The sequence below is a fragment of the Equus asinus genome, chromosome 6, assembly GCF_041296235.1.
Source record: "Equus asinus isolate D_3611 breed Donkey chromosome 6, EquAss-T2T_v2, whole genome shotgun sequence".
NCBI classification, from domain to species: domain Eukaryota; kingdom Metazoa; phylum Chordata; class Mammalia; order Perissodactyla; family Equidae; genus Equus; species Equus asinus.
The window spans coordinates 81130512-81155691 of record NC_091795.1 but is presented as its reverse complement, the minus strand read 5'-3'; the positions used below and the strand labels follow the sequence as shown (position 1 = coordinate 81155691).

The window sequence follows — 25180 nt, the reverse complement described above, 5'->3', positions numbered from 1 at the left end:
GAGGCAGCTGGTAGTGCTGGCCCTTATTCCCTTCCGAAAGCCCCTCACCAGCTCCTACCCTACCGGAACCTGCCAACTCCCACTGATGTTTCAGCGTAACTCACATCTACCTAATGCTGCTGAGCGGAAAGACCTGACTTAAGCTCCATGCCATTTGCCAGGGAGGGCCCAAGTTTAACTTCCTGCACTGGCTGAATGCTCGCCTTGAGGCTCTCTCAGACCCCCACATTTAGAAGCTGTTAATGGCCTTAGTGTAGAGGACCAGAACTCTGCCTTCTACTGGTCATCTGAAAGCCCCAACTCAGAGATGACTTGGTTTGAGTCTGGTCTCCTAGCCACCAGCTGTGAGTGTTTAGTAGGGCCAGAGCTAGGCCCTGCCTGCCAGTCCTACAACAGCTGGCACCCAGGGAATAGCTGAGGTACCTGCAACCAGAGCAGAGGCAGGAGCCATCGGTACTCTCTCGAAGCTCAGGGTGCCATGTGATGGGACTTCAATTACGATTCTGCACATGCTCGGTATGGATCCTTTTGCCAGACCCAGTTAGGAGCCTCAAAGCTGTGTACCCAGTCTGGGTGCTGCTTCTGCCAGGACACGAGTGTAGGAACTTTTCACACAAGAGGGCAGGGGGACGGGAAGAGCAGCCCTTTCGGAGCAGAGGTGGTGGTGGGTTGACTTGCCGTTCCTGTACTGCTCCCACATGCGGTCTCTGATCATCGTGCGGCACTGTCCATCTTCCATGCTCTGGGGCCGCCAAGACGTGCAGGACACATTGGCCAGGAAAATGTTATCTCCTCTACTTAACCCCAGTGTTCCCACAGACACCCTGAGGAGCACATGTGAATGAGTCACACCAAGAAAGAATGGGGTAAAATTGTGCAACAAGGAAATGCAGTTTGGGGAAAGAAGTCTCTCTTGTATCCTGGTCCTCCACACCCGTTACACTTCCACTGCTCTGCTTAGCCAGGGCCTCCTCCCCACTGTCAGCAGAAGCCCAGCTCAAGCACTGAAATACAGTCAGGTTTAAAAGGCTTTAGGCTCATAAAGTTCCACTTTCTATCAACAGTCTCTCTCTTAAGGTGCTGCCTAGAATTCTCCCCACACACTCATACCCCAAAGCACAGGGCTTTGTTCCAGCTACTTGAAGGAGTGGTTTAAAGCAGAAAGGCCAAGACAGAAGAAAAAGGAACAGGCAGGGAGAGAGGTTGACAAGAGTTTGGTTTTTATTGTTGTTTTTGGCTGGGCGTGGAACTGCCCTCACCACCACTGGCTAAACACTTCACCAGGAGGGCGAGACGGTCATAGCTAAAGGCACTTTAATCAAGGCGCACACCCATTGCCAGAGTCTGTTTTCCTTCTGGTTACTCTGATAAATGTAGACGCTGCTCTGCTGGAGAACCACCACTGTTGGCAGCTGGGCTCAGCGTGCGAGCGAGCAGGGTGTGAGGGTCTGCTCACTGGTAGAACTTCTTGTTAGGGCTGTTAGCGTGGTCAACTAGCAGCTGGCACGGGGTGAACTGTTTTCCATAGGCAGCCTCATACTTCCTGAGCCGGTCCACTATCTTCTGAGCACCGTACAGATCCACAAAGCGGAAGGGCCCTAAGTGGAGAAACAGGACTTTGTTGAGGGAGACAGCAACTCGAGCTCTAGGATGAAGCCAGCTACCTTCCCAACCAGCAAGACCAACCTCCTAGACAGGGTGGGAAGCCGAGCCCAAAGACCGCTCCGATGTCTCCCTCTGCAGGCGTAGCCAAGATCCCTTCCTGCAGGCACATGACGGCCTCATTCACAAATCTTGTCACCAGGCGGTACTGAATGTCTTCATCAGAGGAGCTGCCAACAGGGAGAGATGTTCAGGCAGAGGAAGAGTAGAAGGGGAGGGACAGTGCAGGAGCCGTGGAGGCAGAACACGAATGAGGCTGGTGCTGCTGGTGCTCCAAGGACCAACTCTGCAGACAGGGTGCCACCAGGAGGCCAGCCTTTCCCTTGGAAAAAGCGGACAGCTACTCGCCCTAATGAACCTGAAACTAAGCACCTAGAACAGGGTCTGGCAGAGTAGACAGTATCTCTTGGAACCAGCAGCTGTCAATTACACACGATCGTAAAGGGTTTGGAGGGTGAAGGGGCCTAGGAGGATCGTCTCAAGCTGCTCTCTGGGACCTTCAGAGGGAAGGCTGGAGCGGGGGTCTTCCCAAACAAAGCTCAGCTGCAGCTCTCACCCTGAAGCCCGGCAGAGGACAAGGTGGCATGTGGAAGGGCAAAATGTACAAAGCATCTGGAGTGTTCTTTCTGGTCAGGTATGGTGATCACAACAAAGGAGATGGAAGAAGGGCTGAGAAGCTTAGGCTGATGAGAAACATGTTTCCACACTATTAGCCACTCGGTTAACTTACACCTCAGACTTAGGAGGTATCTTCAGACTTGCCAAGATACTATCCATGTCAGAATTCAAATTCTTACTCTTCACGCCCTCCTGGTAGATGTAAAAGCCCTTCCCAGACTTGCGACCTAAAAGAAGCAAGGAAAGGGAGTTACAGATTCTCAGAGCCCTGCCTGAGAGCTCTGTTCCCTGCTAGTCTGCTGTGTAGCTCTAGCCTCTCATCTGCATTCTTGAATTTGTATATCTAGCCAGCCCTAGAAATTGAGGGTTTCTCAGAAGAGCTGGCAGAGAAGGAAAAAAGATCTTGTATTTCCTGGACCTTGGGAGTCTATGTATGTGGATGGGAAAGGCCACGTGGGTGAGTTTTAATGTCCAGATATGCAATGCCAGGCCCGATGCCCAGGACCTAGTGCTGATTTTGCTAAAGCTGCTTTGCCAAGAGAGAAAGCCACCTCTCTGGTGGGCCTCAATCCTATACTCTGTATTTAGAGGTTTTACCTTCTCTACACAGGTGGCCAGACAACATGGTCAAGCCTGGACGCAGAGCTTGCTCTTGCAGTATCACAGATGTATCAGAGGCCTTGGGCAGGATGAAAATGCCTGTCAATCCTGCAAAACTTGGGCAATAGCAGGGCCTCAGGAGGCCAGAGTTCTGCCTTTTGTCCATAATCTACGGGCCCAGCCTAAGAAGAGGTTGTCTGAAATCTTTTTTTTTTGGTTGTCAAGTGACCCTTTACTGAAGTATTTTCCTCAGCGGGTCTTAACTAGCTGGGCATTCCACTGCACCACTGTTGATGTCATCTATGACCATCATGAGGGTGTCAACCATAAACATTGCAGCCCACAGACTAGGCAGTCCCCAAGATCTCTTCAAGGGTTCCACAGAGTTCTCTGGCCAACGACTGGTGCTGCATCTGTCAGGCAATGTTGACAATCTCATCAAAGGTGCTATTTCCACTGTGCTTAATGTTTTTCTGCTTCCTGTCTCTTGGAGGTTCCTTGAGGGCTTGGATGAGCGGGGCAGAGGCAGAAGGTACCACCTCGATCTGAGCCTGTTGGTTGCCTTGGTGATGTGGTTGCCCACCTTTTTGGGAGACAGACCCAGGGGGCCGACCTTAGGGGCCAGAACAGACGTGGCACTGACTTCCCCACTGGTGCACCTCAGATACACAGCTTTGATCTCGTTGGGGTTGAGGTTCAGCGGCATGGTGGGGTGGCTGGTGTCAGATGGACCCAGGTTTGGGACGACCAAAGGAAACTGCACCTTGGCCTCCTCCGAGCCAAGGGCTGAACATTGAAATCACTTTTGAAATTCCCTAGGACAGTGGGCTCTATGTTTAGGAAATGCACTCTTCCATATGGTCCTTCTGTAGCTCTGTGGTCTCAGGAAACTTTGTAACTAATAATGCTAGTTATGTTTCCTTGAGGCTACTCACCCAGGAAGCCCTTGGACACCATCTGCTTCAGCAGGTCGAGGCTTCCACCTCCAAACCGCTCCCCAAAGGCTTTGCCCAGATCTTCTGCTACGTGTCTTGCTACATCTACTCCAACTTCATCCACCAGTGTGGCAGCGCCCACAGGGAAGCCAAAGCTCGTGGTAAGGGAATCCAGCTTCTTAGGGTCAACTCCTTCCTGAGTGGGAAGTAAAGCAGGGACCTCAGGAGACGGCCATCCCCAAGCCCCCACAAGGGCTCCCTCTGCTGGCCCTCAGAAATAGCCTTGTGCGACGCCCACTTTTCTTCTGGGTGCCACCTGGCCAGGCCTAGGACTGGGACTGTCAGTCAGGGAAGCACAAAGACGTTTGGGAGCCTCAAGGGGAAAGGCTGAGCATTTGCTAACCTATAGCACTTTAAGGACATTTAGAGATGAACCAATTATTCATTTCCTTCTTGTCTGCAATTCTGAATCTCAACAATAACGAGATTCCATGGCTGGCAGGGCTGTTTCCCGTGACCGACAGAAGAGACATTACCAAGGAGCAGTGCTGCCAAGCTCTGATCCCTGTGTGTGACAGTGCCTGGCGAGGAGGGGCCGCCCCCTTTCCTGCCTGTGAGTGACCTGTATGACCACTGGAGGGGTCTGCGTGTGGCAGAAGCAGAAGCAGCACCAGTCAGACCACATGGGCCCTGTTCTGGATGGTCTCTGCCTCAAGGGGGATGGGGAAACAGCATAGAAGAGCATGTCAGGAGGCCTTTGGCCTAATGGAGCAGGGAGGAAACTAAGAGGGCAGAGCTAAAATTCTGCCCATTTTAGTGCGGCATAAGCCCATGACTTCCCACCACTGTGCAGAAAGGGAGGGCACGAAAGGGTCTTTTTGGAGAAGAGCCAGGGGTTAGTCTATTAAAAGGAAGCCTGTTCTTCATCTTGACATTACCAGTTTGGAGGACTATAAGGGGTGGAAGATGCCTCAAACATTCTGAGAGCAATACCAACCTGGAGAATTCTGATGACTTCAGACATCATGGGGGCGAGACACCTGGTGGTATAGAAGCCAGGTCCATCCTGCCAAGGGAGAGAACGTGAGCTCACTGGCCCCTCTGTTGTGGGTACCACCTGAGTCTGAAAGCAGTCTCCCTTCCCCAGGCATCATTTCAAAGTGCCAGGTGATTTATAATCCCAAGCAGAATCCTTAAAATTAAATTGCAGGGGGGGCTAGCCTGGTGCTGTAGCAGTTAAGTTCATGCACTCTGCTTTGGTGGCCCAGAGTTCGCAGGTTTGGATCCTGGGCACAGACCCATGTACCGCTTATCAAGCCATGCTGAGGTAGGCGTCTGACATATAAAATAGAGGAAGATGGGCACAGATGTTAGCTCAGGGCCAGCCTTCCTCAGCAAAAAGAGGAGGATTGGCAGCAGATGTTAGCTCAGGGCTAATCTTCCTCAAAAAAAAAAAAAAAAATTGCAGGGGAAGCCACAGCCAGGGGCAGCATGGCTTGAATCAAACAGCACAGCATATAGTTTCAGTCACCTGAAAGGTCTGGAATGGCTGGGAGAACCTGCCACATCCCAGACACTCCCCACTCTGACCCAAACTCAGTCGTACAGTCCATACAACTATTCATACTGTAGACGACCAAGGAGAGATCATATCAAAAGTTGACATATTTGTCCCAGAAGAGTTACAAACAAGCCTGGAGGTGTAAGGAGTCTTAATAGAACTTTTGCAAACCTGCTTCTCTCTTAGAGAGCTCCTTACCTTAACCACAATGATGACCTTCCCCTGCTTGAGGCCAACTGCTACAGCAGAAGCGGTCGTGTCCTTAGAAGTTTTCTCGGTTGTGATGATCTCCAGCAGCTGCATCTTGTCCACAGGGGAGAAGTAGTGCATGCCAATCACCTGGCAAGGGGAACAAAAAACCAAGAGACTTAAGAATGCCGAGGAGGGAACCTAACAGCTTTCATATTTTGCTAGAAGCACTGGAGAGAAGGGCGGTCATGAGAAGGGAATACTGCTCGATACAGTCAAGTGGTTTGGTTCCATGGTTCTTTGATAAAAAGTTCAGCATGTCCAGGGAGAGCTTACTGGAATCCTCCTCTTCCATCTGCTTCTAGGGTTTTCACTAAGGATAATTGATCCTACCAACAATCAGTGCCGAAATCACAGCTAAAGGACAAATGAGATATATCAGGGAACAATGAATGAAGGCTCCGCTTAATGATGTGATGGTTTTGGTGAAAGGGTCCACGTTTTTGGGCAGGGGGAGGTGGGACAGGCAGAAGAATTGGTTAATATCCTGGACTATCAGAGATGTATTTGGATTCTATACAGGTGGGTCTCACGACCAGGATGCTGGGTTTAAATAAAATTTCTCGACACTCAAATGCACCTGAAGACTCGTTAAACTAGTGATTCTCAAAGTGAAGCGCCCAGACCAGTGTTAGCGTTCACTGGGGATGTCAGAACTGCAGCTTCCCAGGCCCATCCCAGACCTACTGAATGAGAACTTTGGGGGCAGGACCCAGATCTGTGTTTCAGAAGACATCCAGGTGATTCTGATACACGCTGAAGTTTGAGACCCACCTCGTTAAGCTAACAGATAGTCTTCACAACTGAATTGTGAGAAAAGTCTAATTCATGAATTTATAGTTTTGTTCCCCTCCACTTGGGCTGTAAGATATAACTAATAATATCTATCATTTATTGACTGCTTACTATCCACTGTTCTTTAATACATTTGTCATTTATTCCTTACATTTAATCCATTACTACTCTGTGAACTGGTCAGTCTCATTATCTAGATGAGGAATAAAGACATCAGGAGGTTAAAATTAGTAGCTCAGGTCAGTCAGTAAACGGCAGAGCCGGAGTCCGTCACAGGTGGGCCTGACTCCAAAGCCGGGTACTTACCGTATGTAACACACAGGTCACTTAAATGTTCCATACACTTACCAATCCAAAAGTTGCTTCTAATCCCCAAATTGCTCTTTAACCTATATCTAAAACATTTAAAAGGGCAGGACCTGATTCAGATTTAGCACTTCCAAATAAAAGGAAGTAGCCTTTTAAAGTACTGACATATAATTTATGCACAATAAAATGCACAGAACTTACGTGTTCATTTCAATGAGTTTTGACAGTTCTATAATCTCTACTCCAAGCAAAATCTATTTACATCACCCAAGAAAGCTGTGACAAAGGTGACCAACTTGTCCTGGACTGCTGGTACTTTTTCAGTTGTGGCACTGATGGTCCTGGGTCCCAGGAGAGCCGTCAGTCCTGGGCAAACTGAGATGATTGGTCACCCTACTTGTGCCCCTTTGGCCTCACTTAGATGAATGACATAAGGCAAGCAGGTGATAACAGCTCGCCAAGACACCTGGACGCTAGGACTGCAAAGTGTGATGCCTGTTCCAGTCCACTGGGGGGAGTGAGAGGTTGGCATCAGAGCAACAACAAGAGATCCTCCTCTGCTGATTTTCAATGCTGCGGAGGAGCTTTGAGTGATGTGACATGGTCCGACTGTCCATCTGCCTTTATACTGTTTTTGTTTCTTCCCTGAGTGTCACACTATCACTGCCACTTCTCCCTATGAACTTTTCCTGCCATTACTGTACCTGCCTCTATCAGGCCCCACATCACTTCTAACCTGCTGGGTGCTAGAAAACAAGATTACCTTGTGTTAGAAGCTATTAGAATAGGAATAGGGGCCAGCCCCGCGGCCCAGTGGTTAAGTTCGCGTGCTCTGCTTCGGCGGCCCAGGGTTTCGCCGGTTTGAATCCTGGGCACAGACATGGCACCACTCATAAAGCCATGCTGAGGCGGCGTCCCACATGCCACAACTGGAAGGACCCACAACTAAAAATACACAACTATGTACTGGGGGGCTTTGGGGAGAAAAAGGAAAAAAAAAAAGGATAGGAATAAATAGGTTTTTGTGTTTTTAGTACATGGAATTTGTAATAACAATTTCAGCTGCTTAAAGGTCTTTTATATTTCCTGCCTACTTTTGGCTGGTTCTGGTTAGCTGAGGCTCACTGGTATCCTCCAGAGAGGTGAGGTGTTTTTTTTCTCCTTGAGTGAGTTCACTCCCCTTGATTACTCTGGTAGACAGCAGGAGCCCAAAGATAAATGTCCAGGCATCATTTTAAATACCCACTGAAAGTGTGTCAACCCCGCTCCCCCTTCATGTCCTGGGTAGAAGGTCTAACTGAACCCACAGGGGGACCCATCCCACCATACCCCTGATCTTCCATTCCTGGATCTGGAGTTGGAATCAAGCCCATCCTACACGGTCCCCAGCATCTGCTCTGTACTGATGTGATATTTTAGAGTAGCCCTTCTTATTTTAGGCCTATCTTCCAATACCTAATTGTAATAAAGGTAGGTTTTATAGTCTGAATCTGAAAAATAATACCCATTAGGAATGCAAATTACCTATAAAAGTATATTTTGCTTGAACTTCACTTATTCCTGCATTTCACAATGGTTATGGTATCAGCTTTTCTGTGCCCAGTTTTGGGGAATACATCAACAGCCCCATGCCCTTCGGAATCCACACCAGTCCCTTCTCATGTTCTAAGCCTTCATCAGTGAGCCCAAAGCAGCAAAACATTTCAGGCTTTTCCTCTGTTCAGAATTTACCTTCTCAGGTCTTTTGCTGACAGCAGAAATTTCATTGATTGGGAGAGCAGATGTGTTACTGGCAAAGACACAGTGATCTGGAATCACCTGCAGGGGAAAAGCATTTAAGAATGCGACACGTAGGGCTGGGAGATGACTAGAGTCCAAAGTAAAGCTAACGAGTGACACCCAGGCCCAGCCCACCCTCTTGCCAGAACTGCTCAGACAGTAGATACCATTCGCCCTGACATTTACGATCATCTAGGGCATCTGTGTTGAGGGTGTTGGCCTTGTTCTCTTCCCTCTTCAGCATTCTTCCAGTTAGGGCCCAGCATAAGGTCACCTGCTCCTAGCCTGGAGACTACATCTAGCAGTTGGGTAAGTAAAGGTGCTTCAGATAAACAATGAAAAGGTGGCCTTGACTCAAACCTCATTCATTTCAAGATCCAGCATGGGTATCAATCCCTCTTCTTGTCTGGATCTGCCCTAGGTCTGAAAGCTTATGATACTCCACCCTTCTCCTTTATAAGGCCAAGCTATAATGTGCATGCCTATCTCATTTTATACAGGGTGTTACTAGAAATGGTACACTACTATCATTATATCTAGAGTCCATGTCATTATATCTATATAGTCCATGAACTCTATTAAATATGAGCTTTATCAACCTGGAGAGCAGTCTCTTGGAGACTACCTCAGTATTCTGTCCATGATCACAAGTTATTTACGTTTTTATTCAGATGCTTGGATGGAAAACATGGAAGGCACACCTGTCAAATTTGTGCAAATCTAGGATAGGCAGAGGTGACATGAGAGATGAGAATCAAGGTTCAGGATAGATTCAGCACACCGAAAAGCTGAGTGTAAAATAAGATCAATTATAATGGGGTAAAGGTAAAGTACTGCATTAAGGATTTTGTAAAAGGGAAAAAAAGCACTGGATAAGCACCTGATGGACAAGACGTGGCTTGGCAGGAAACTTGTGATAAAGGTCCCATGATTTTAGTTAATCACGAGTGTAACGAGAGTCGACAGTGAGCATGCCTGTACGGGAGCTAACTCAGTCTCCAGCTGCATTCTTAGTGGCATGGTGTCTAATGCTGGTGGTAAAATTCTCTATGAGGAGCAAACCAGTGTCTCCAAAGACGGCTGGCAACAATTCTTCCCTCCTTGTACCTGTCTGTCTCTCTTCCCACCCAGAGTCGAGTCTATTCCCCTCCCCATGAATCCTGTGACTTGCTTTCCTGAATGGAAGGCAGCAGAGGTGACAGAGCCAGTCCAGGCCTGCCTCACAGAGCCCGGAGCTTCTGTGTTTGCTCTCTCGGAAGCCCGCGGCAGCGCCGCAGAGACTTGTTCACACACTGCACTTCTGATCCGATCCCTCTTCTATCTCTTTCCTTTGATCACTGGCTTCCTGATTGCTAAAACAAACTTTTCTCCACTGGATACTCCCAGACCCATCTTCCAAAGCAAATACCATCACCTAGTCACTTGATAAACCCTCTTCCCTCCACTTTGGCTGTGCCTGCCCCTCAGGATCTGCCTACACTGGCTCAGCAGTGTGCTCAAAGCCCTGGGAACGTTATCTCAGCTGAAATGCCACCTAGCACAGATGGCATACAAATCTACCCAGCTCTTCCGAATTTTCTCCCTCAGTTGACTCTACATTACACTTTGTCCAAAGAAAAGATTCTGGAATGTGTGTTTCACAAGCAGAATCTGTTTCAAACAGAGCTGCTTGTCTCTTAAGACTTAAGACTATATCTTAAGGCTATAGCTCACTACTCAAGACACCTAGAGTGTTCCCAAGTCAGTGGCATTTCATGTACACCATTTGCTAACCCACATTCTGTTTATTTAGCTGTAGGCCAGTCAAGGCCCCAGTTCTATCTTGTGCCTGGATTACTGCCATTTCTTCTTCTCTGGGCTCCTTCTCTACATGCCCACCTCAACTACTTGTTTGTTCATGTCATCCCACCTCAGACGTGGCCATGTAGAGCATTTGGATCAAGACCAAAGTACCATTTACACAAAATGAGCATCTGAAACCTGCCTGGAGAAACTGTTTCTCCCCTATTTCCTTTGCTGCCTAGACCTGAAAAAGTTTAGTTATGGCTTGTGGCCAACCAAAAATGTCAAGACACCTGGCTACACTTCATGAGGTTATTTGTATGTCTGAGTGACTGCACCCCACAGAAGGCTAAGGAACCCTGTGCTCAGGTTAATCAGCTGCTTGATTGTCTTCCCTCAGGACTGAGATTTGACCTTTATAACATGCACAGTGTGCATAAGCTCACATAAAAACTTATGTTTGGAAATGAATAGTCCTATAAAAAGAACCATGCATTTCCCATAATTCCTTTGAAAAACCCCACCTCTGTGTCCTCCACTCACTACACCAGGATTCAGGTACCACAGGGTGCATACTTACCGCCTCTACTTCCTTTAGCACTCTGTGCTTAAGACTAAGGTCCTCAAAAACAGCTTCAATCACCATGTCGGCCTTTTCAAAACCCTGGTAATCAAGCTGCCCAGTCAAGTTGCTGAAAATGGAGTCCCTTTCAAATGATGTTAGAGCTTTCTTCTTCACTTTATCATTCAATCTAGAAGAAACACACTCCTAGTCAGAGGTGAAGAATAGAAAACTAACATTTATTGAGTGTCCGTGGCCAGACGTGGCTCTCTGTGTTTTTCACCAACCCCATTTTGAGGGAACTGAGTTGTTCAAAGAGGCTCGGAGGGCCTCGTGGTCAAATAGCTAAGTACTAGGGTACCCAGGGTACTAGGATTCAAACACAGGTTGATCCCCCCAGCCCACATTCTTTCTACTACAAGATACCTCTGAATGCCCAACTCACATAAACTGTATCACTCATAAAAGTTAAATTTGCTTATAGGAGTAAACACAAATGCTAGAATGGCAAAACCGAGCAGCTCTGGTAATTCTCTACCTACAACAGGCAAAAGAGCCAACATGTGTCCTGGACCACATGGATTTATACTTGCTTACATATCATTTTGTTATTCTGTAACTGTAATCTTCTAGAGGACAGAGACCAAGCATTATTTCTTATATTCTTAATCTACTTCCCAGTCAGCACCTAGTAGCACACTGTATTGATTACATAAAATATTAACTCAAGGTTTCTTCTTTCCAGAGAGAGCTAAAAAGGGTTCCTGTTACTCAGACATTTAACTGATTATTTTTTATTGCCAAGGAAAACAGGCTCTCTTAGGTTTTAATCTGACCACACTTTCAGAATAAATGACCTAGAGATTTCCTCTGAGTGAAGAATGAAGCCAAACTCAATTCACTAACTTTCTTAACCAAAAGGAAAATTAAAGCCACAAAATAAGTTCAAAGAAGTATTCCAGTCTTAGAAGTATGGGTTCAAACCTCCTGGTTTCTGACAATCATGTCAGCAGTCAGCAGTAAGATGCCTGTCAGAGTTGAAAACATTATTAGTGACTCTAATTCGAATGCGTAATGGCACTATTCCTAAGAGGACAGGAAATGTGTGTCCCAGGTCGGCAGCACTGGGAGGGGCACCTGCCCGAGTCTGATGTTTCTAAGGCAAAAAGGGAAACCTGGGACATCTGGCTCCAAAAGAGAGTGCAGGCAGGAGGCAATTCTAGAGCAGCAGTTCCTCATTTCGGTGACGCTGAAATGCTGCTCGGGGATGCCTGCATGCTAGTCTCAGGGCGAGGCTGTCAGCTAGCACATGTTTTTTGGTCAGAATCTTTTACTTCAACTCCTTGCTATCTTACAATAATCTGCCAAAATTATTAAACCTGCCAGGTCCTGGATAGCATTTTGGTAGGAATACATGAGCTTCTCTGCAGAAAAGGGGTAAAAACTTGCTTAAGCTACATAATCCATTTACAAAACCAAGAAGAGTTCGCTGAGCTAAAAGTCACACACAGGACAGTCGAAGTGCTTGTCTATTACACTGGAGCAGAGAACTGAGCTAAAACCCATTCCCAGCTTGGCCAGGCTGCTGCTCCATTTCCCCCTCTGCAAAACAGGCAGTGTGTGCGGGAGAAGGAGGCAGGGGTGGCAGGCAGGAGGGAGAATAATATTCACCCTTTGTTACCTCAGAGGCAAGGCGGAGACACAGTGGTAAAGCCTCAGACACGGTGGAACCAGATCAGCTGACTGCTCCTCTGCAGTAACGCCACTCGAGAAACACGTGGTTCAGGAGCTCTGACCCCAGTCCGACCTGCACCGTGCAGCTTCTGCACATCTCCTCACACCCTAATCTCAGTTCTCTCCACAAGGACACACAGTCATGCGGTTTCAGTGTTCCATAACAATACAGCAATGAAATGGAAACCATCAACATTCACAAACATGAGAACTTCTAGTCTGATACCAAAGCCTTAAACAAATGGCATTACAGATTCCAATGATGTTAATGGTTTATAATATCCGTAACAAAATAAAATGAAGGGAGGAATTAGCATTTCTAAAAATCAAAGGAAAGGTGGCTTAACTGTGGAGTATCTAGCACTCATCATGTTCAGGAAAAGGAACCTGTGACAGCAAAAAACAAAAAACACTCTAACTCCTGGCAGAGGCAGAGAGCAGGCTCACCCTTTGAACACTTGTTGCTGTCCTCGGCCCAGCCCGGCTAGGGTAGCATCTTTAAGTATAGTCTTCAGGCCCTTATCCACAGAGACTTGGGCAATGCCGGCTCCCATCAGCCCTGCACCAAGAATGGCTAAGTGCCTGAAAGGAAAGGATGAAATGACTTTTGGTAAACAACTCCTAATCATTTTAGTAAAAGTGGGAGACTGCCCAAGTTATCATCCAATAAACAACTAAAGCAGGCACAACAATAGAGTATTTCAAATAGTTTTTATCTATACACACACATCTTTAATAAATGATTGATTTTCAAAGTTAAACACAAAAATCCATTAAGTCCAAAAGAATTGGTCTTCCCCAGAAGACAGAATCCTATTGATCTTCAGTCATGCTTGGAGATCACTGAAAACACAACAAACCGGTTTATGCTTAAGTCAAGATGAGGATTTTTGTTTTCCAAAGAAAAGCCAACTTGCAGTGATAAGCCCAAAGACGAATCTCTCTTCTTCGAACCACTTATTTGTTAGTGATTTTACCATTTTCCAGTCATCTTTCACTTCTGAAATCTGCGCCCTTATCACTCCTCACTTGGAGCAGATCAAAGTCTCCTGGATGGTTTCTTTGCTGCCAGACTGTGCCCCTCCCTCCAACAATCAATCCAACAATCCTGCTGTTCCCGCCCCGAATTCCTCTTGAACCTGTGAGGGCCATGTAGCTTACCCCACAGTCTTCTGGAATGCCTTCACGTATATTGTTTTGTCTCCTCAATTAAATTCTAAGCTTTCTGAGGGCCAGAGATCATATCTGATTACTCTTTTTAGTTTTCCATAGATCTGGAACAATACGCCATATTCCCATAGTAAATAACTATAAAATTTTTTTTCAGAACAACTTTCTTCATAAAAGATGCCCAAGTTGACAGCACTGTAGACCTAAATTTGAGTTGTAATGCAGATAAAGTTTCATTCCTAACAATTCTTATTATAATGTTCAAAAATCATATTCAAGACCTGAAAAGAAAACCTAATTTCAAGTCCTGGGAGCATCTCTCCAATGCAACTTTGTAATAATACACATATTTATATGGAGAACAATGAGAAAATAGGGTAGAGACATATAAAGAATAGCGGCTGAAAAATATAAAGAATAGTGACTGAAAAAAAGACTGATGTATTTACTACATCAAAATTAAAAATTTCTGGGGGCCGGTCCAATGGTGCAGCGGTTAAGTGTGCACATTCTGCGCTTTGGTGGTCCAGGGTTCACCGGTTCGGATCCTGGGTGCAGACCTATGCACCGCTTGGCAAGCCATGCTGTGGCAGGCGTCCCACATATAAAGTAGAGGAAGATGGGCGTGGATGTTAGCTCAGGGCCAGTCTTTCTCAGGAAAAGAGGAGGCTTGGTGGCAGATGTTAGCTAAGGGCTAATCCTCCTCAAAATAAATAAATAAATGAATAAAAATTCCTGTTTGACAAATGACCTGACAAAATTGAGAAGAAGAGAATAGGAAGAAATTTGCAACAGAAATAGCTGACAAAGGATTACTACGAGGCAATATGAAGATGATGCATATATCAATTTAAAAAGACAACCCAGTAAAATGAGCAAAGGCTTCTTTAAAACAATTCACAAAAGCAGAAAGCAAAGTGCCAATAAAGATGCTCACCCTCCCTAATAACTGGGGTAAGGCAGGGGAAGGAGGTGGTGTGTCACATGGTTTTGCGATTTTGCAGGACTCAATATTTTTCTCTTTTGCTTCTTTTCTTTCCTGTTACAGTCGAGTTTCCCTCTTACATAATTAAAAGGTAGCAGCAGCATCTGCCTGCCATTTATGCTGCACATGGGAACGGGTGGCTTTGTTGTCCTTGTTAATCTGTTTGGCTTTTGTAGAAAGTGTAAAGAGATGCAGATTTAAGTGGCATCATTATTCTACTGCAACATTCACCCAGTGAATGCAAGACACTGTCAGGGTCAGCTGGAACAAATGCAAGGACCGGTGCTGATGACTGCATGTGCAGGAGAAGTAGTTATGGTTTTTATTTCATATTCCATGTGGAAATCAGCCTTCTAGGCTAGAGTCTTACCTATTTCATCCAGACTTCTTATCCATTTTATCTTTTAATTGGGACTGTAATCTCATTAAAGGTGAGGGGACAGAGAAGCTAGTAACTACAGCTGCTTCTCTTAAATCCCTCACAGTAATTCAGCAAGGGCAGTGTTGCTCAACTGTGGCACTACTGACATTTCGTTTCTTTTTCTTTTCTTTTATTTATTCTTCTTTTGAGGAAGATTAGCCCTGAGCTAACTACTGCCAGTCCTCCTCTTTTTGCTGAGGAAGACTGGCCCTGAGCTAACATCGTGCCCATCTTCCTCTACTTTATATGTGGAACGCCCAGCACAGCATGGCGTGCCAAGCGGTGCCATGTCCGCACCCGGGATCCGAACTGGCGAACCCCGGGCCGCCGAGAAGCGGAACGTGCGAACTTAACCACTCCGCCACCAGGCCGGCCCCAACTACTGACATTTTGGGTTGGGTAATTCTTTGTTGTTCGGCCTGTCCTATGCATTGTAGGATGCTTAGCAGCATCTCTGGCCTCTGGCCACTAGCATCCCTATCTCCCCAGTTGTGACAACCAAAAATGTTTCCAGATATGTCAAATGTTCCCTGGGGGCAACAATGCCCAGGTTGAGAACCCTGAGCCAGAAGGTGAGTTTAGGGACATTATTAAATTTAAGATGCTGAAGAGCCATTTAGGCAGCATAACAATGACAGGCTTGCTGAAGAGAATAGATATGAAACAGGCAAGTAGAATCTCCAGTGCTTAGGTTGTAAGCTCAAAGAAGGACAAGCCTTTAACAATTAGAATAAGGCTTTATATTTTTTAATGAGGAAGACATATGAGTTTCCAGAGATGGTATCTCAAGTCACAGGAAGCGATAAGATCATTAGACAGTGCCAGCGTGTGTGAACCTAAACCAGATATCTAGGAGACATCAGTAGCAAGAAAAGGCGGCCTCCATAGGAGCCGTTAGAGAGTTCTGGAGAAAACTCAGCACAGGCAGAATTGTGAAAGCCAAAAGTTCTTGGTAGGAATAGGGATCCAATGTGCTCAGGACAGAAGAGGTTTGGGGCAAGACTGAAGCTCTGTAGAAGTTCAAAGACATCTTTAAGCTCGGCACGCGGTGAAATCCACAGGGGCTTCCTAGGTAGACTTTCACTTACTTAACCTCCTTTTGCGGAGCTCCAAATTTATTCTTCTTGCACAGGACCTGACCATGGTAAAGTCCTATCAAGGCCTTGGATTCTTTGGTCATTGCAAGCTCTCCGAATTTCTGAAAAGTAAAGAAGAACAAGAAAAGGCAGAACTTCAGAGTCTTGGTGAGGTAGTCTCTTGCTGGGTTTCTCTGCAGTGCAGAGGTGACACACACAAAGCCTCAGGTCCTCCGGGGTCTCAGTAGTGCCTGTGCTGTGGAATCTGTCTGTCTGTCTTCTCCTGATGGACCCTTTCTTTACTCTTCTCATCCACAGCACTTTCCGACTACTGCTTTGAAAAAGGTTTTGGATATATGAGCTCTCATTCTCTCACCGGAGGTTGGGGAATCTTTCTCATAGAGTTAGAGTGTCAGAGCCAAAACGGACCTTCACAACCAACCCTCTCATTTTAAAGATTGGGGAGAGGAGGCCCAGAGAAATTAAGAGAACTTGTTCAAAGCCACACTGCCTCAAAATGGCAGAAATGGAGTTTGAACCCAGGCAGCACAACTCCCAACTCCCACTCTCTTTCCGTGTAGCAGGCTGTCCCACGTGACACCCACCACTTTAAACAGCACCATGACACTTACAGAGAACAAGTCTCCACTTAGTGGTTAAGAGCATAAGATTTAGAGTTTGGGTTTGACAGAACTGGGGATGAATCCTGGCTCCGTCTTTTCCCAGTTGTGAAGCTTTCTCCATCCTTAAAATGGGAAAAACAATATCTATTTTACAGTATTGTTGTGGGAATGAAATGAGAACTAGTAAAATGACTAGGGTCTCAATGTTAGCTATTATCACCATCAATATTACTAGAATTTACTGGTACGATTACATGGTTACAAACAGCATTTCAGAGAAGGAATCTAGTTAATCAAGTTGCTTTCCTGTCCTAATAGAACATGAAACAATGTTCTCCTGATCTTGAGGCACCAGGTTCTATTCAACAAATTAGCCATTTTCAACTCGTGGGCAGAGATCCACAAGTGGTCATGAATTTAGTGGGTTGTGATAAGTAGAATGGAGAGAAAATATTGAATACAATGTACATAGCGAGGAGAATTATTGATCTGTGAAATTTATGCTTCAATTTCTCTGTACATATGCATGTGTCCCTGGTCATGATGTAAAAGAACAAATCAGAAGTGCACAGCAATGAGTGACCTAGTGCAGAAAATGTTTTCTCTGGCACTTGTCCTGAGCTCTTCAGATATTTTCTGTCCTATTAGCAAAGAGCAATCATTCTTCAATGATTGCTTACAACTTAAAAACAACCCAAACCACGTAAACCTACAACTCCACCAACTTGTTAGAAAAGTGGAAGGGGTGAGGCTGGTTCATGCATCCCTTCTGTCGTCTTTTTTAAGTAGGTACAAAACATTTCCTTTCCTTTTCTTTTTTTCTCCCCAAAGCCCCAGTACATAGTTGTCTATCCTAGTTGTAAGTCATTCTAGTTCTTCTAACGTGGGACGCCACCACAGCATGGCTTGATGAGTGGTGCGTAGGTCTGCGCCCAGACTCTGAACTGGCGAACCCTGGGCCGCTGAAGCGGAGCGTGTGAACTTAACCACTTGGCCTTGGGGCCAGTGCCTCCTTTTATTTTCTCACTCACCAGAGAGAAGCTGGGCTTCAAAGTTTTAGCTCCTGGCTCTAACAAGTAAGAAACACATTCTTCTATCAATGTCTTTCATTTTATCACAACAAAACCAGCCCAATTACAGAACAAAAATATGCAAGCAATTCCTTTGGAAAGGATTAGGACTCTGTCCCTGCTCTTCCTAGTTACACCCTCATTATTGAGAACAAGCGCAAACTTCTGCAGGCACCAGGGTTTTCTCAGCATCCACTTGCTCACTGAGATTAGTGATAAGAAACGATAACCACTGGCAGAAAAATTTTTTACTAGGCTTTGGATACTTTTTCTTTTTTCAGCTTTATACAGGATTTTAGATCTTGGCTTTTCCTGTATCTAATAAAAAATTAAAAGCAAATAACTTTACCTGAGATTCAGAGAGATAGCCAGCATCACTCCCTTGCTCGATTCCAGTCTTTACGACCTAAAAAACATAAAAGCCCTTGTTCACCGCTGGAATGGATTGGAGAGATGTACAGTGAGGCTGAAGAAAACTGCTAGTGGTGTTAGTGTTCACAGTCAGTCAGAGCCTAGACTGGAGGGAGAAAGGGAAGAGACTGAGTGCCTGGCTGCATGGGACTCACTCAATCCTCCACCTCTCAGGCTACTGCTAAACCTAGCATGAAATGGAAAGAAATAAAATAGAAGAAAGAGAATTAAAAAGTCAGAATAGGAAAAGAACACAGAGGTTCCACAGCTCAGACTCCACCTCCTCATCCACCTCCTCATCCTGTTATTTTGTCAGAGAAAGAATGGTCATTACCCCCTTCCAAGTCCAATAGGCTTACCTTTTCCTCTTAATTACCTTTCCTCCTACTTAAATTACTCTTCTAGTTTCTCTCTTCTCTAAATGCAGGCAGATCCCCAAAGTTCCAATTTCAGCCCTTTTCTCCTCTCTGCATTCTTCCTCAGGCACATCCTCTAGTTTACCATACTAATCATGAACTCTATCAAATTCAATTTAACATTTGGGATAAGTACTATCCCAAATACAACGGCAAGTATAAAACATGAAGAAATGACCCTGTACTCATCATCATAATTTATAGGAATGACAAAAACCCAAGTAAACAAATCTACATCCTTAAATCTGACTTTTCTGTCTAAATTACTGTTGCTTGAATTTCTTTTCTTTTCTTTTTCTTTCTTTTTTTGCTGACGAAGATTAGCCCTGAGCTAACATCTGTGCCAATCTTCCTCTCCACTTTATACGTGGGTTGCTGCCACAACGTGGCTGATGAGTGGTGTAGGTCTGCACCCAGGATCCAAACCTGGGCCACTGAAGCGGAGTGCACTGAACTTAACCACTATGCCAGGAGGCCGGCCTCCCTTGCATTTCTTGAAATAGCTAAACTCAACACTTTTAAAACTTAGCTCATATCCTCTCTTGGGCAAGTCTGTTACTACCTTCATATTTTCACTTTTACTATCATATCTCAGTTCTTATTCAAACTTCAAGTCTGAATTACCAAGATAGCTTCCTAGTTCACTGCTCTACTTTCTCTCTTTTTCTAATCCATTTTTACTCACTACCATGAAAATGGTTCTCTATGATCCATATAGGACACAGCTCAAATTTCTCAACTCATTATTGACAAGCTTCTAAAATCTAGCTTCAATCTGCCTCTCTGCAGACATTTCACTATCCTCCTACAAAAACTGATCATTAAATGTTCCTTGAAGAGTCTCATGTTTTCCACCTTCTGTAACTTTACTCAAAATGCCCATCCTACCTGGCACTACTTCCCCCCACCTGTTCTCTACCCATTTCTTAGGGTTCGGGTAAAATCCTATGAGGTTCTTCCTGATCTTTCTGGCTTACAGTGAGTGTTCCCTCCTCTGTGTCCTCAGCAATTTTCCTCTGTCCCATTATCTGGCATTAATCCTATGCTGCCTGTTAATGTCCCTTATACTGTTATCTGGTTTACCACATAAACATGTCTAATCTCCCTGCCCAGACAGTGAGATGAACAGAGTTGGGGGATCATGTTTCACATTTTATGTACTTTGATGTCTTCTGCTCAAAATACATTTGTTGACTGATCCATTCTCCAATTTTGAAGTCTTTGATTATATGCTCCCCTAATCTTGGACTTTCCAGACTCAAGAGTTCTAAGCTTTAAAGTCTATCTTTACATAGAAGTTTCTTTAACCCTGTGATTATTTTAATTTTCTCCTTGATCTTTTTCAGAACTTCCCTGTATCATTAAATTTTTTTTATAATTAAGGCAATGGGGAAGTCAATGAGACACTTCAGGTATTGACAATGGTTTTGACTAAGAATAGAATACAGTCATCAATTTTGTTTTAACTACCTCTTAATTGATGCCCAATATTTTACTGGCCTTGTTATACTGATACAACACAGGTTCTTTTCCTGGTTTATAACTGGTAGTTTGAACTCAACAACTACTGAGTATGCCTGCACTAAATATCCCCAAATATATCACTTTATTTATTTATTTTTTTTAAGATTTTATTTTTTTCCTTTTTCTCCCAAAAGCCCCTGGGTACATAGTTGTATATTCTTCGTTGTGGGTCCTTCTAGTTGTGGCATGTGGGACACTGCCTCAGCATGGTTTGATTAGCAGTGCCATGTCCGCGCCCAGGATTTGAACCAACGAAACACTGGGCCGCCTGCAGCGGAGCGCGTGAACTTAACCACTCAGCCGTGGGGCCAGCCCCTAAATATATCACTTTATATGAGTGCTTATAGCTTGCTATGCTCCTCTTTTATTTTTGGTAAGTAATTTAATAGCAGAATTAAGAACATTAGTACTGGCATACATGGTCCAGAATGGCAGTAAAGAGCATTGCTTTATACAAAAGGAGGAAATAGGAGAAATGTGGGAGTAGATAAAGACTCACATCAATTATTTTCAGAGGTGCAGGATAAAGGCCTTTGGTCTGCTTTCGTACTTTTTCTTCCACCTTTTTGTAAATCTGTTGCCTGACAAATGGAATACCCATGGCGACCGATGTCAATTCTGTAAGGTAAAATGCTTTTAGATATTTACTGGAAAGAGCCTAGCCTTCCTTGTTAGTTTGTTCTATAAACTCTATAAAAATGCACTAATTCTAGCTCTCTGAAAGAACTGCCCTTTACTCTGATATACAAACTTTAAATTTCAATCTAAGCATTTCTTGAAACATGCTTTAATTAGTCGATAAATGCTAAAGCTGGGTGTTGGGTATATGGGTGTTTATTACACTATTGTACTATTCTACCTTTATATTAATGTTTAAAATTTTCCAAAATAAGAATTTTTTAAAAAATGTCTTTAACTAACCAGCGTAAGGTTCAGCACTTGACCCCAGAGTTGTTGCACCCCTTAAGGTTGACTTTACGCCTAGAGTAAATGATGCATTTACCTCTTCCTTATTTTGAATAATTTTACAGCAAATAAAATTAAACTCCCAGGAAAGAAACTTTGCCTTTGTTCTTTAATAATGATACTCACTGTCCACCAATCCTTTGTCTCTCTTCGGAGAGATTTTCTTATCAGCTAGTCCTTTGGCAAAAGTAACTGCAACTTCTTCTAGGTATTCAATTGTCCGTTCCTCTGGAGGCTTTAATCCTGGTCCTGTAAAATGAACACAACAGACTGGAATGCAAATCAGGCTTAGATTAGTCCCAGGTAGGCAAAACCCAGGCATGCCGAAGCCAAAGGCTCAGTACCCACTTTCCATGTCAGACTAGAGATTGGCAGCTGGCAGAGTCATGAACTATGGACTCAAAGAAGAGAAGTAACACCGGGCAAAGGTGCAAAAATGTGCTTAGGTAGAAAAGAGGGTCTTAAACCATCTCCGCCTGGCTTCCACTTCTGAGTAGGATGTGATTATGTCCCATAAGGCCTGTATTCTTGCTGCAAAACTGGAAAAAAATGAATAAATTGCAAAATCACATTCGTAAAGACATTGGAGAGCTGTGGAAGCATCAAGGACTACAGGAACTAAAATTCCAGAGATGGAAGAGCTGTTGAAGGTGAACTGATGATTGCCAACATTATCTTTTCTGGGAGTATGTGATACTTTGGGGCATGTGTTAAAGATTGGGCTTAGCTTAAGCAGAAGGATGCTACTGGGGGAAAGTGAAATGATCAGAGTTTTTGGTGCACATGCAGCAGATAAGAAGCTAGAAGAAACCAAATGCCAGTTTAGTTTTCCCCAGGGACCATCTGTGGTGTTCTAAGGTGGTGTAGGAGGCTGGAGGGACTGGGTCAGGAAGCTAGAGTGAACTCTCTCAGAGCATCACGATTTGTTTAGAACATAAAGTACTTGTACAGAGAAAGAGGCATGCCCAAAATGTGCAACTCATTTTCCACAATGCATCTGCCTAATACTGAAGTTGCTTGAGGCAGGAGACTAAAGAGCTAGACTTAAAAAATCCAAAGGCTGTGTTCGCAGGGCTGTGAAACAGACACTACTAGGCTCTCAGTCAAAAGCCCAAAGAGCCACACTGGAGGAGGAGGTAGCTGGAGGTGAAAAGGCAACCTTGTGTAGTTGTGTGGTACGCAAGAGACAAAATTCCAACAGAGGGAGATGCCTGCAACAAATACGCAACCAATCTCTCCCTTAGGAAATCTGCCCTGTTTGGAACCTGCGTGGAGGAGGAAGAAAAAGAACTAAGCCCAGAACTTCCTAATGGCAGAAGTGCACAGGGCCCACGAAAATCAGATGGAGCCTGTAGGGAGGCCAAAGCAACTGGCATTTGTGAAGCAGAAAACTGGACAGCAGTTGCCACACAAAAGGAGAGCTCCAGAGTCTACTCAGTGGCCCCTTAAAACTTTGGCCGAGTATTATTCTGCACATGCACAAGAGGAAACCACCTGAGGCCAGGGAAAGAACCATCATAGGGGCACGAAAAGAAGCAAGAAAAAAATGGCCTATAGCCAGGAGACAATTTGACTGACAGAAACAGATGCAGAAATGAAACGATAGAATCAGCAGACACAATATTAGAAAGGCTACTGTAAATTCATGCCATATGTTCAAGAAGGTAGAGGAAAACAGAAACATAATAAGGATAAATTGAAGACATAAAACTGAATCAAATGTTACTTCTAGATACGAAGAAAAACAATAGTTGAAATGAAAAATACACGGAATTGGATTAATAGCAGATTATACCCTGAAGAAGAAAAGATCAGGAAACTTGAACACACAACAACAGAAAATATACAGACAATGAGAAAAACAGAGCTTCATTTTGGGACATTATCAAGTGACCTAACATATATAAAATGAGAGTCTCAGAAAAGGGTGAGAGGAGACAAAAATATTTGAAGAAATAGCCAAGAAGTTTTGAATTTTGATGAAAACTAGAAGCCCATTATCTAAGCTCAATGAATCTCATGCATAACAAACATTAAAAAAAACCAAGGCACATCATAAATAAATTGTTAAAACCAGTAATAAAGGGAAAATCTGAGAGCAGCTGGGGGCAGGGGAAGACATATTATGTACAGAACAACAAAAATAAAAATGACAACAGACTTCTCATCTGAAATTATGGAGGCCCCAACACAAGGTAGATAGTATAAGAAAAACACTGGAAACGTGGAATTCTACCCATCAAAAATATCTTTGAGGGGCCGGCCAGGTGGCGCAGTGGTTAAGTTCACACATTCTGCTTCTCGGTGGCCTGGGGTTCGCCGGTTCTGATCCCGGGTAACGAAATGGCACTGCTTGGCAAGCCATGCTGTGGTAGGCGTCCCACGCATAACGTAGAGGAAGACGGGCAGGGATGTTAGCTCAGGGCCAGTCTTCCTCAGCAAAAAGAGGAGGATTGGCAGTAGTTTGCTCATGGCTAAACTTCCTCAAAAAAAAAAGAAAAAATGCAGATAAAGCGAGGCTAAGAGGTAAATTTAGAGCTTTAAATGCTCGCGTTAGAAAAGAAGAAATGCCTAAAACCAATGATCTAAGCTTCCACCTTAAGAAACTAGAAAAAGAGCAAATTAAACCCAATAGCAAGGAGAAAGAAATATATAATGAGATAGCTGAAATCAATGAAACAGCAAACAAACAAAAACAGAGACTATCAACGAAACTAAAAGCTAGTTCTTAGAAAGGTCAATAATGTTGATAAATTTCTAGCCAGACTCATCAGGGAAAAAAGAGAAGACACAAATTATCAATATCAAGAATGAAAGAGGAGACATAATTACAGAGTATAAAGATACTAAAAGAATAATAATGAAGTATCATGAACAACTTTATTGCAATAAACTTGGGAAGTTAAATGAAATGGAGAAAATCTACGAGAAGCAAACTACTACAGCTCGCTCAAGAAAGAGAGACCCCGAATAGCCCTAGATCTATTAAGGAAATTGAATTGATGTGTAAAAATCTTCCCAACAAAGAAAACTCCAAGTCCGTATGACTTCACTGGTGAATTCTATCAAGTACTTAAGGAAGAAATAATAACAATTCTACACAAAATCTTCCAGAAAATAAAAGAGGAGGGAATATTTTCCAACTCATTTTATGAACCCAGCATTACCTTGATACCAACACCAGGGAAAAATATCACAAGAAAAGAAAATTATCCCTGAGACCATTATCTCTTACGACCAGACATAAAAATCCTTTACAAAATTTTAGCTGATCCAGCCAGCAATTTATAAAAAGGATAATACATCATGACCAAGTGGAGTTTATTCCAGGAACACAAGCCTGGTTCAATAGTCAAAAATTAGTGTAATGACATTCTAATAGACTAAAAAAAGACAAAACTACACAATCATCTCATTAGACGCAGAAAGAGCATTTGATAAAATTCAGCACCTATTCTCAGCAAACTATACATAAAAGGGAATGTCCACAATTTGATACAGGGCATGTATGAAAAACCTACAGTAACATCATACACTCGACAACACCAGGGTGAATGCTTTTCCCCTAAGACTGGAACAAGTTAATATCTGCTTTCACCACTTCTATCCAATTCTGTACTAAAAATCTTAGCCACTGCAGTAACTAAAGAAAAAGGAATAAATGCCACCAGATGGGAAAAGAAGACGACAAAATGTTCTTATCTATAGACAATATGGTTATTTACATGGAAAAATCCTGAGGAATCTACAGAAAAAGCCACTAGAACTAATAAATAAATTTAGCAAAATCACAGACTACAAGGTCCACAAACAAAAATCAATTGTATTTGTATACATTAGTAATTAATAATGAGAAATTAAAGTAAAAAAGTATGATGGCCTAAAAGTATGAAATATCTAGATATAAATTTAACAAAATGTGTGCAAGATAT

At 44.0% G+C, this 25180-nt stretch overlaps 1 protein-coding gene across 1 annotated transcript in view; it reads right to left on the bottom strand.

Moving 5' to 3' along the window:
• Window positions 1–1199: 1199 nt before the first annotated feature.
• The window catches only part of HADHA (hydroxyacyl-CoA dehydrogenase trifunctional multienzyme complex subunit alpha), a 46806-nt gene continuing 22825 nt past the window's right edge, over window positions 1200–25180 (bottom strand). The window contains exons 8-20 of the mRNA XM_070512434.1: window positions 21375–21497; window positions 20782–20900; window positions 18281–18337; window positions 16251–16360; window positions 13034–13168; window positions 10871–11042; window positions 8461–8547; window positions 5575–5715; window positions 4813–4881; window positions 3816–4011; window positions 2393–2507; window positions 1687–1832; window positions 1200–1598 (exon numbers count right to left, since the gene is read on the bottom strand). Of these exons, the coding sequence (XP_070368535.1) occupies window positions 1453–1598; window positions 1687–1832; window positions 2393–2507; window positions 3816–4011; window positions 4813–4881; window positions 5575–5715; window positions 8461–8547; window positions 10871–11042; window positions 13034–13168; window positions 16251–16360; window positions 18281–18337; window positions 20782–20900; window positions 21375–21497 (1616 nt within the window). The 3' untranslated portion in view covers window positions 1200–1452. The remainder of the gene's footprint in view (window positions 1599–1686; window positions 1833–2392; window positions 2508–3815; window positions 4012–4812; window positions 4882–5574; window positions 5716–8460; window positions 8548–10870; window positions 11043–13033; window positions 13169–16250; window positions 16361–18280; window positions 18338–20781; window positions 20901–21374; window positions 21498–25180) is intronic.